The following is a 12355-nucleotide window of genomic DNA, read 5'->3' as shown; positions in this document are numbered from 1 at the left end:
GAGTTTAATTCATATTTTTCATCCGTAGGAAGCCGCACGGCTGAGGCTGTTGCAAAGCTGGCATTAGGAAATAATATCATCCCTTCAAGCTCATTTACACCAGATCTTATATCATCTTCCGATGATTGCTTGGAGTTCACTCCCGTGAGCATCGAAATTGTGAGGCGTGTCATTTTGTCCTTACCGTTAAACGGAGCACCAGGACCCGACAAAACCAAAGCTAGAGTTCTCAAAGACGCTCTACAAGTAATATTGGGGCCTATTACTGAGATAATCAACTGCTCACTCGGTACCTCTACTTTTCCATCAGGACTGGAAGATCGCTGAGGTCATCCCACTCCTAAAAGAGGGAGATCACGAAGAACCTCTGAACAATCGGCCATTGTCACTACTTAATGTTATGTCTAAAATTTGCGAGAAGATTGTTCTAGAACAATTTATCACCTACCTAACGTCACGTAACCGTTTGTCATTCCATCAAAGTGGCAATAAATCCTTCCATTCAACTGAGACCTTGAATATTTATACTACCGATCTAATTTTAGAGGCGATGGACAAAAAGGAAATCAGCGCACTAGTCTTACTCGACCTCTCAAAAGCTTTTGACAGTATTTGCCATCAAAAGTTACTCCAGAAGCTCTCCGCTGTAGGTGCCTCACCCGCCGTAGTTCAGTGATTCCGTGGCTACCTTTCAGATCGGATCCAATCAGTGCGTATAGATTCTGTGTTATCCTCTTCTTTATTTATTTCAATGATCTGCCAAACGCTACTCAATTCTGCAAGCTCGAGTCGTACGTCGATGACTCTACAGTTTTGCTCATCTTTTCGTGTAGCTGATGTCAGTGACGCTCAGTTTCAAGCTCGAAGATGATTTGCGTAATGTTGCCAACTGGTATTGCGCAAATGATTTGTTAATGATCCCTGGGAAAACGAGGTTCATGTTGATCGGCACTAAGCAAATGATAAGTAAACATTCAGTTAATTTTACTGTTTCATTTATTGGAAGGACTCTCACGGCCGTCGAGTCGGCAAGAGATCTAGGAGTATACATAGATTCACATCTGACCTATGACACTCATATCTCCTACCTAGTCTCTTCTTGCTTGACTTAAATGGTTCAGATCAACCGCGTGAAATACTGTTTCGATAGAGAGGCTTTGGTTTTAATTATTACATCTCTTGTCTTTAGCAAAATGTTCTACTGTTCGTCCGTGTGGTCTAATACCTCATCTAAGAACATACAAAAGCTGCAACTCATCCAGAATTTCGCCTGCAAAATCATCTGTGGCGTTCGGAAATGTGACCATGTAACGGCATTATTGGATGAACTCAACTGGCTTCCAGTTAACAAAATACTTAAATTCAGAGACGTTTTTATAGCTTATAAGTGTGTCAACAATTTAGCTCCTGAATATCTATGTGCTAAGTTTAAAAAACGATCTTCTGTAGATAATCGTATAACTCGTAATAATGAGAAGATTGACATTCCGTTATTCAGATCAGCTACCGGCCAAAGGTTTTTTCCCTGTAGAGCAGTATCTCTGTAAAACATGTTAGACGAAGACCTGAGAAACGTTATATCTGTAAAGGCCCTTAAGAAAGTCCTGAAACTTGCCATTAATGAATAATCGAGTGACAGTTAGAACTTAGAATTTAACAATAGCTTGTTCGATATAGTTAGCATTCATATTTGTAAATAGGTACTGAAAAAACCTTTTTGGGAGTATTTATTATTAAAGTTTAAAGTTTGAAGTTTAAAGTCTTATTCTACCCTTCAGCTGCACAGCGTTCTTTCGTTTGTATTGTATTAAATATAAACAACAACAAACATATGAAACATATGTGTGAACTGCGGTTATGAGACGTATATGAGAACGATCCTTCGCAGTAAAGCACTATTTGAGCAATAGTGAAAATCAGACCTGAAAAAAATTTACTTTTCGCTTTACTGCGAAGGATCGTTCTCATATACGTCTCATAACCGCAGTTCACACATATGTTTCATATGTTTGTTGTTGTTTGATTTATCATCTACGGGTTTATATCGAATTAATTTGATGGCCTGCTCCCAGTTGGCTTGTTAGCTCAATTGGTAGAGCGCTGCACTAGTATCGCAGAGGTCAGTGGTTCGAGTCCCGTACAGGCCTGAATTTTTTTCAGGTCTGATTTTCACTATTGCTCAAATAGTGCTTTACTGCGAAGGATCGTTCTCATATATGTATTAAATATATTAATAAGTAGTTTCACTAGCAACCCTTGTGGCTTCCTTTGGTGATGATGTATGGGATCCCATGAAAATGGGTTCCCACTCCATTGATGAGCAATCTCGTGATCAGTAGGTAAAAAAGGAAAAAAGCGTATGCAAGGGTGGGGATGAGTGTGTAAAATGAACATAAAAGTTAGGTGTTAAAATTGAGGGAGCGACTTCCGCAACAACAGCACGCTCCTAAACTCAATCTAAAATTGTAAAAAATATATATTTCATATATTATTAAAAAAAAATCCAAATAAAATAGAATAAAATGAAGTTAAAATATTATATGAGAGTAACTGTTAGCAAGAGGGGGGGGAGAGGATTTAGGGTTTGGGGTTAAATTTTTAATGTTATATTAGAGTTTTGGTTCAAGGTAGGATTAGGGTTATATTAGGGTTGGGGTTAGTGTTAGTTAGGGTTAGGGTTAGGATTAGATTAGGTTAGGGTTAGTGCTAGATTAGGGTTTGGTTAGGGTTAGGGTTTGGGTGGGGTAAAGGTTAGTAATAGGTAAGGGTTTACTAGGGTTTGTGGTATGGGGTCTCTGTTTTTGACTGTAGGAAGGGAAAAGGGGTTATTGATAGGATAGGAAGAAAGGAATATTCATAAAAAGAAAGTATTCTCCTTTTATAATCATTCTTATGGACAGGTGGCTTCAGGAAAGGGAAGCACATAGGTAGAAGAGGAGCAGTCTTTATTCCTATTACCTTCTTGATTGGTGGTTTCAGGGGATGTGATAAAAAACTGTGTTAGGCGTTTTAAATTATAGATGAGTAATGAAGAGAACATGGTAGTGTTAACACTTTTCCTCTGAGTTTTTGGTGAGGGGTTATGTTAAAATTTTTTGGAGTGTGGGGTGGGGTAAGGGTCTCGGTTAATTTTAGTTTTTAGAGGGGGAATAAAGAGAATAAAGGTCAATAATATGAAACTTTGTGTAATAAGAAGGATCTGTAAAGAGCTAATAAAATACATATATGAACAGAAGACTTTTATATATTATAGTATAAGGAGCTGGATTGAGGAGTGGTGAAAGAAGATATGAAGTGTCCATGAAAGTTGTCAAAAGATGGAGAGAAATGGAAATCAACCGACCAGGTGAGGAGAGAAGGATGCATCGGCACCAAGGCTTCTAATGGTTGTGAGTCGTCAGGGGCAAAGCACAACCGAGCGAGGATGTTTCTAACCTGGTACCAAGTAAATGCCCGACATCCTCGTGCCTAGTCCTTGTTGAAGAAAGCGAAAAAAACTACACAATTATAGTGAGAAAGTAGAAAGTCAGTGGAACCTATTCCGAAGCAAAAAAAAATTTTTTTTGAGATAATAAAGAGGGAAATACTTAGGTATACTAAATAAAGACAATTTCAGATATAATAGAAGAGAAAACTTATGTAAACAAATTAAAAAATTATTTTCGGAGGTATACGGATGAGAATGCTTATGTAGAGAAATAAAGAATGCGGTGCTAATACAGAAGAGAATACTCGTGTAAATTAAAAGAAAAATAAATAGATAAATAAAAAAAAAAATTTGAATTGAAAAAAGAGTGGAAAAGCCAAAAAAAAATTTTAAGTGTACGTACGCGTACACTGAACGGAAGTGTCACGAAAAGGGAATTAGAATTAAGAGGGGAGGTGTGTGTTAATATTTGTATGAAGAAAATAAAGATAGATACCTTAAGAAATATGAGAGGGAGCTGCCTTGTCCTTAATATCCAAAGAAAAAAAAAATATTTATAACGAAAAAAGATTTTCGCTGCCGGCTTCGTGTCGCAAATTATCGGAGTTAAAAGATCTTAATCTGGGATGGTCACGTCAGAATGGCGTGATCGTATTGGGTGAGGCTTATGACGTGTAGGAAGCGCGCGATTGCTCTTGGGAAACTGTGATATTACATGTTAAATGTAAAAAATGGTGCAGCTGCCGATGCATTAGTTGTTTACCTATGACATAATACTTAAAAAATGACTATATGCCAAACGTGAAGTAGATATTGAGGAAAGTTGACCAAGAAGGAGGAGAGCATTGCTAATATTGCTAGATTTCAGAGAAAAAAGCAAATTTATAAATTATAAATTATAGTTAATGATGAAACTACTAGCATATAGGTGCAAAGTAAAGAGAAAACAATTGTTCAGTGCTAGTAATAATAAGAGCACAAAAGTCAGATAAGCTTGCATTGATTGCACGTGCAGCTAATTATTGTCCAATCGCAGCTAGCGCTGTTCTTTCTCTGTGTCAATCAAACTGTGCTTAGCATGCCTGCTTCGGTTCAGTGATTTATTACAGTAATGAAGATCATGATCACAAGGATAAATAATTCCCTCCCACGCTTCCCTATTGATAGCACTTGACAATCACTAGTATTCAATATGATGAAAAGACTTTAATCTACGTTTCATTCTAATATCAGTTAAAACATCATCGAAGGACACAAACTTTGATAATTTGACTCCTAGCGATGTCAATAGGTTGATGTTATTTTTTAGCCATTATTGGCTGTAATACATGATGTTATAGTTTCTCACATATTAATAATTAAGAACTGTTATCTCAAGAAAAAATGTTTAATAAACCAGGGTTCGGGATTAAGTGCTCCCATGCTGGTCACACTTTCACCCATAGACTCATGATGATGATGATGATGATGATGATGATGATAGAAGGTTTATTAAAAGTATTAAAAAATGGCACCCAGGTGGTGAAATACATGTGAATTTACAAGTATACTTTAAATATTTAAAAAATACGAAAATCTGAGGGTAGCTATTTATTTTGGGCATCGGTAACACTAGCCACTACATGTTGCCATGGGAACTTGGGGGATCCCGGAGGATTATCACCTCCAAGAGGGGATTGCTACCCCTCTGGCGGCCAAGGGATTATCACCCTTGATAGAGAATTATCATCTCTTTTGTCGCATAATTAACTAGCTTCTGACCTCCATGTTATGTTAGCTATTTTGTGACTGGAGGGCTTAATCCCTTACCCCTTTACCCCAAAAATGTGTTCTTATTGTTGTCTCTAGCTAGTAGGTTAAGAGCATTAACTGTTCAGTAAATGCAGTAGGAATCTGTTGACAGTCAGTGAAGCATCGTCTTATCCATTTCAACAACTCAAAGCGAGGATATTTGAGGTATGACGTGAAAATATCAAAGCGTGCTGCTGGACTCCTTGAATCATGAGAGGTCATTTGAAAGAGGGCATGGGTTCCCACGTCAGAGGGCATGGGGTTCCCACATAATATGCCACTTTTGGCAGCACATTCTCTAAATGTGTAGTCGGAGCCCGCCCTTTAGAAAAGAAGGAAATTACGCATCTTCTATTAATTTTTTTTGGTTGATTCATCATTATAATTGTATAAAGTGACGTTATGTCGATGTAGTTATGATGTTAATTTAATTTTTTAGACTCGCCGACTGGTAGGGACACCGCAACAGCTTTCGACAATTACTGCGGGCCCAGTAAATCCAACCATCCCACCCCAGGGGAGGACATCCACCACACAGTAATCTCGTGCATGGGAAATTAACGTCTCCTACCCCTAGCACTGCAGGAGACGGGGCCTACGGTTTATTCGTCCTTATCAGAGAAGACTAGAATATCTATCCATTTCTTGATATTATAGAAAGATAGCAAATTCTCCTCAGTTATTTTAAGACCATAAGTGTTGGTCCGGCCGGGGCTTGAACCCTCGACCTCCTCGACCTCAATTGTTGGAGCCTGGCGCTCCAACAATTGAGCTAGTAGTTTGTTGAGGTCATATTGCTTCCATTCTATAATTGTAATCATTATCTAGTGCTTGTTCATCGCAAAATCTAAAAATAAATGTTGATTCCTGTTCAAAATTTGAGCAGGCCCAGTGAAACCATAGCATACAACATTCACACTGAACAAAAATCAAAAATCTTTGACGTACGTGGCCATGATTGTGTTGCTGGGATATTGAAATTTCAACGACGTTTGAGCGAGATGGCAATAAAATACAGAGCTCAAAATGTAGCTGTGACTTCTATCTTGAACTGTGAATACTAAAGTTCGCGACAAGTTCTGAAACAAAGCCAATGTTGATTAAGAATGCAGATCAAGCAAAAGAGTGTAGTTTAGCGTATCTGCCATTTTGGATTTGCTTGCCCTAATTACTCAGCATGCACTCAAGATCGTAAACCGGTCTACTAAAAAAAAAACCATTCACGGGTGGAAAAAAGAGAACTCTCAACCTTGCCCCCCCCTACAACTTAGTTTATTTCGCGCACTATTTGGCGTCACTGTTTAGTGACAGGGATCGGCTACCTTGGCTGGTGAATGGATTCCATGTATTTATAAGTTAGCACAACATAAGAACAGAATTCAAGTCAGTGCTTTTATTATTGGAACAACACGTCTTTGTTTCAAAAGCTCTGTGCTCTCTACAGCTTCTGACAATTTTAAGGCCTTAACCCTTTAACTTAACTTCCATGTCTTGGCTGATACATGCAACCTTGACGTGAACATTCTTCAGGTGAACGTCTGTAACGTCGATCTCAGAGCTTACTCTGGTATTAGATAACGCGCCCTAAAAACAAAGGAAATAAGAGAATCAGGGATCAGTATCTATTTAACGCCTGCGGGAGTGAGGGGGGTGGAGGTGGGGGATTGGAGGATTTTTGGGGGATCACATAGCTTTCGGGGGGAAACGGAGGGGACTGAGTCGTAGCCAACAGGTTACAAAGAGAGCACTATAAGAAATTGAATGCTATTGAGGGGGGATGCCGGTGGGATCATAATACTACTACTAAGCCTTGAGGGAGGATCAGGTATGTTTTATAGTTACTCAACCAAAATCCTCCAATCCACCCAACCCCACCCTTCCCCCCGGCGGTAGAAAATGGCCGATCCTGTAGGGACGCTTGCATTCATTAGGGGCTAGAACTCATATTATTCAAAATCCTACACGATAAAATTCATTTGACTGTGATAATTGGCACTTAATTGGCAGTCAATTTTCTTTAGTTCTCCTGTAATACTTTGTTTCCGACGACTGTTCCCAGCTCCGTTACCTCTAAAAACCATGTGACTTCCTAAGAGTCCTCTGCTTACTCTCCCCCCCCCCTCCCCAGCGACAAATAATGAGTGGTTCCTGAGAGGTGATCTAGCGGAAGGAAACCCATTTGAATATCCTTTCGAAATCTCGTGTGTAATTTTTTGAGAAATTATTGCTCATATATATAATGGAAATAAAGAGGCTCGTCTATAATCTAAGATGTAGGAACGGTGAGTGACTCGTTTCAATTTCTTCTAAGTTTTCTACAAAGGTATAGCTTACTAGAACAGATGAGGGAATCGGCATAGGTCCATCCATACTGGTCATGATTACAAAGCTTACGTCACCAGTTTCTAAGATGCACTTTTGGTTTACACCAGGTACGTTTGGATCTGGAGATGAAAAAAAGGATAGATGATTAAAGCAATATATTTGAGCTGAACGATCAAGCAAACAACTGGTAAGGCAGCTAAGTAATTTAACAAGTGAGAAAAGAAGCTAGCAAATGACTTTGTTAGCAAAGAGACAAGTATGTTATCAAGCAAGCGAATAAACAGGCGAAAGAAGTAAACATTCAAACAAAAGAGTACATTTCGATTGAGTATCTTGAAAAAAAAACCAACTTTATAGCAACAGTCAGTGAGAAGAATGGAAAGTACTCTGAAGAGCCAATGAAATTGAAAGTAAAACAAGCCTGCTGCCTAAAGCGCGCGAAAACGTTGGTGACTGATTCGCGATTAGGTTTAGTTTTACATCTGTTCGATTGACAAACTATTGGAAGTTTGCTGGACCAATTTCAGGGCGAAGTAAAGGAAAACAGATGGAATCCGGGATTTCTTTCGATACTCAGTTGAAATGCTCTAATTTAAGAAAGGAATTACGCAAGAACGGTAAAAGACGTCTTGTCCACATATTGTTCAATACCTCCAAGAAGCTCTTTCACTTTACGGCAGTCAACGCTCATGTAACTTCAAAGAAAGAAAACAAGTTTGGAATCGCGTTATCTATAGAAGCAAAAGCATCCCCTAGTTTGTCGCAATAATAAAAAATAAAGGTTGTAATTTATTTCACCGGAGGTCTTTAAGAGAAACCAATGACTTTCTTGGTTTTTAGGTTTTTCTGTCATCACAGGCGCCTGTTCTGAAATGGTAAATTTCTGAAATTGTAAATTTTTGTCTTCACCGCTGTAATTTTTTCCCTTTAACATTATCAGTAAACTGACGACGAACATTTCCAACGAGTCGCGGGTGAAACGACAAAGCAAATTTAAAAGCGAACCTCGGGTACATTTCGCTCTTGTGATTCCTTAACCGCTTCGTACTTTTCTGCTTCTTCGTTAAATGAGTCAATAAAAGTGAAAATGAAAAAAGTTGGAACACGACACGATGCTGAAACTGTCACCGTAACGGTCTTTCGCTGGAAGATGAACAAGAAAATGGAAACTTTGCTAACAATGTTGTAACACGTTACAGCTCAACAAGTGTCCAGCAGACTTACCATGATTTCCCACCGACTGGATCGCTGCAAAGCGGGAGGTCTTTGTAGTAATTGATGAAACCCATGATTTTCCCAGAGACACTTGCCGCGTACACAAGAGAAAACTGGCCTGGATTTTTCCCAGTGATGTGAAAAACGCCTTTCATACAAATGGGAACCTTTGAACTGGATACATCAATGTCGAGTTTTTGCCCAGGTGCACCGCTACAAGAGCTTGTGATAGTGAAGCTTTTAAGCTGAACCACTGGAGCGGGAGCTTGAAGAAATAATTATATATTATATACATATTTCAAAAGCTATCCATAAAAATTTTGACCTACCTACAAGTATTAAGGGACGAATTGGTCTTCACAAGTTAACAACGGTTGGGTCATTCGGGAAAAATAAATAAAAATCGAGGCTTCGAAAGAGAATAAAGCAGTGCCTCTCTCTAGTAAGCTATGAAGCCGCCAGTTAGGAGCGGGGTAGATATCTTTTTTTATTATCTTATAAACTTTTGTAACAAATTATATCAGTATATCTGAAATTTATTATATTTTAACCTCTGGCGTTCGTTTGAATTCATATTTTGTTTCTGATTCCTTCAGGAAGTAGCGTGCGTTTTCGGGACCAAAATCTCGTGTATTACACCCTCGCAAAGTTGAATTTCTGGACAAAATTGGCTCTCTTGTCAAAAAAAAAAAAAAAACATTATATATAGGCATTTGCCTTTCTGGCAAAAGAGACTCTATCTGAGGCACAGAAGTGCTGAGAAGCTTCGAAATCAAGAGTCTTTTTTCGGATTGAAATTTGCCTCTCTGCAAGGGTATAGGGAATTTTGCAGTGATCTTGTAGAACTGTACTTACTATGTTTACAAAAGTTGTTGTTTGTTCCCATTGTCAGTGGGACGAATAGGATTGATGTGATTAAAAGCAATACCTTCATAATTTGCTGAAAAAGAGATAGAAAAAACATTCAATCTGCAATTAAGCGTCTCCATCGATGAACTCGGGTTCTAGCCTCTACTGCGAGGATCGTGCATCATACGTATCTATAACTGCAGTTCAAAATATATGAACTTCATATATTCATCGTATCTGATTTATCATCACGGGTTTATTACGAATCAACTTTACAGCCTGCTCCCAGTTGGCTTGTTAGCCCAACAGGTAGAGCGCTGCACTAGTAACGCAGAGGTCAGTGGTTCGAATCCTGTACAGGCCTGATTTTCGTTATTGCATAAGTAGCGGTCTCTACAGCGAGGATCGTGCATCATACGTATCTATAACCGCAGTTCAAAATATATGAACTTCATATATTCATCGCATCTGATTTATCATCACGGGTTTATTACGAATCAACTTTACGGTCTGCTCCCAGATGGCTTGTTAGCTCAATTGGTAGAGCGCTGCACTAGTAACGCAGAGGTCAGTGGTTCGAATCCCGTACAGGCCTGATTTTTTCAGGTTTGATTTTCGCTATCGCATAAATAGCGCTCTCTACTGCGAGGATCCCGCATCATACGTGAGATAATTTTGTTTCATCAACTAAGTGATAATGTATATTGATCGCCGTAAAGAGTTTCTAAGTTGACGTCTCCAGTGTTAGGCCTTCGTAAGAGCAAATAGTCTCAGGGGTTGAAAGAGGGAAAAAAAAATGAACAGCGAATCCGCAAGGGAATGGGTGATAATTGGAAGGAAGGAATAAATGAATGAATGAATGAGTGAATGAGTGAATGAGTGAATGAGTGAGTGAATGAATGAATGAATGAATGAATAAATGAATGAATGAGTGAATGAGTGAGTGAATGAATGAATGAATAAATGAATGAATGAGTGAATGAGTGAATGAGTGAATGAGTGAATGAATGAATGAATGAGTGATTGAGTGAATGAGCGATTTAATGAATGAATGAATGAATGAGTGAATGAATGAATGAATGAATGAATGTGTGAACGAACAGGGGATAGATGAAATGCAAAAGGAAAAGAGAAACAAGAAGAAACAAAATAATAGGGAAGGGTGTAACTCATTTTATAACTAACCGTCGAAAAGAGTAGCAATGAAAAAGACTATGGGGATTATTTTTCACTCTTTTTGGTCCAAAAATGATAAGAAAATGTCTGCTTTGATTTATTTTCGACCATACATACCAGTTTTTGGGTCTTTAAGTCACAATTATTAATTGCAACTCACTCGCTAGAAAAGGTTTCATTGAATAAAGATATAATGGAACTCCATTTAAACGACATTTCACAAGGCTGATCATTCTAATTTGAGGATTCAAAAACACTCTTGAGACATACTGGCTGTTGAAAATAAGTCGAAACTATACGAAGTTCTCTAAAATCTATTGCACTTAACGACTTACCTGCTCCAGGGAATATCTTCACTCGATTGTAACGTTAAAAGAATGAAATAGCAGAAAGAGAAACAGTTCGCTTTCAGCTGTAAATATTACAAAAGATTCCGTGGGTCCTAAAGCTACCCAACAGTTTAAAGGCTTCCTTTTTGAAATCAAAATTAATTAAAAATATCACTGCAACAAAATGAAAATGACCTGAGGGGTATGCAAAGGTTTATTATGGAAGCTTATCGTTCCATTATGTTTTGAAAATCTAAAGAAAAATGAAAAGAATGGGAGCAAAAAATTCATTGTTAACAGTCTTCCAGTTGGTCTCCTTTTCTACTAGCGATTTTGTGAAATAAAAGAATTAGATACAGTAACTGTGTAGACTATTCACGGTCCAAGTATCTTTTATTTACAAGCGGATGATCACGATCACGAATTAGCAGATGTTTTCCTTTGTTGAGAAGCTTTCATTCTCAAATTTTCTTTATATCATACCAGCTAATTGCTGTATTGATGCCCCCTTCTACATGCAATTTGTATATTACGATGACAAAATTCAAACTCGCTTTTGGTAATCAAAGAATTTTTTCGGAAAACAGATTTTCTTTTAACTTTAAGGGGGTCTCTCCGAGAATCCATTTTTGCCATCAAATGTTGTATCAATACTTGTAAGTGATTTATTCAAAGTTTCTTATTGTCTCGGCAAAACAGTTTCGAAAAGCTACTGTGTGTTTTGAAAAGAGTTAATTCTCAATTTCATACCACGGAGGCGAACGCAGTGTTACGTATCTACCTATACTTCCATGTAGTTCTAACCATTTGGTACCAAAACGCAAATAAAGTTCAAATATCGAAGGCTAACTGCTAAATCGTATTGACCTCCCAGTAGGTTTATAACATACATATCAACGGCGCTCCTCATATAGAATAGCTCTGAGTACACATTCACCTATAATTGCCTTTTTATTCCCATGATCACACTAGTAATTCTCCTAGTTGCCTGCCATACAATTGGTATGATGTTAGTTCCGAGACAAATGAATAGAGGGGGTAAGTCTCTAGAGAAACTGTGGCGTTGCGTCTGTGGGGGTAACAAGGCAACTTGGTTATAAGTTGAAATTGTTAATTGGCGACCGTAAAAAGTGGCCAGTTTACAATTTACGGTGGCCAATTTACAATTTCAACTTATTTAGTTCCGAGAGTTGGATTAGATCAGCTAATATTCCCTAATCGATATTTTTCTTTATTCTCATCA

General features: G+C 38.1%; 1 protein-coding gene across 1 annotated transcript; it reads right to left on the bottom strand.

Moving 5' to 3' along the window:
• Window positions 1–6596: 6596 nt before the first annotated feature.
• On the bottom strand, window positions 6597–11157 carry LOC111337326 (uncharacterized). The gene is made up of 6 exons (XM_022943607.2): window positions 11119–11157; window positions 9614–9698; window positions 8768–9023; window positions 8195–8238; window positions 7553–7662; window positions 6597–6802 (listed from the first exon to the last, which is right to left on the bottom strand). The coding sequence occupies exons 2-6, from the start codon at window positions 9690–9692 to the stop codon at window positions 6683–6685; spliced, it is 609 nt and encodes a 202-aa protein (XP_022799342.2). The 5' UTR covers window positions 9693–9698; window positions 11119–11157; the 3' UTR covers window positions 6597–6682.
• Between the last annotated feature and the right edge of the window lie 1198 nt (window positions 11158–12355).

This window comes from Stylophora pistillata, chromosome 4 (assembly GCF_964205215.1).
Source record: "Stylophora pistillata chromosome 4, jaStyPist1.2, whole genome shotgun sequence".
Taxonomy (NCBI): domain Eukaryota; kingdom Metazoa; phylum Cnidaria; class Anthozoa; order Scleractinia; family Pocilloporidae; genus Stylophora; species Stylophora pistillata.
The sequence above is the reverse complement of the archived record's forward strand: the minus strand, read 5'-3'. Positions and strand labels throughout refer to the sequence as shown.

What these genes read in the sequence shown, in the direction of transcription:
- LOC111337326 (XM_022943607.2), bottom strand. Translation starts at nt 9,692, where the DNA reads ATGAAGGTATTGCTTTTAATCACATCAATCCTATTCGTCCCACTGACA. An exon ending in CAACAACTTTTGTAAACATA is followed by an intron (nt 9,024 to 9,613) that starts GTAAGTACAGTT and finishes TATTTCTTCAAG; the next exon opens with CTCCCGCTCCAGTGGTTCAG. An exon ending in CCAGTCGGTGGGAAATCATG is followed by an intron (nt 8,239 to 8,767) that starts GTAAGTCTGCTG and finishes CTTTCTTTGAAG; the next exon opens with TTACATGAGCGTTGACTGCC.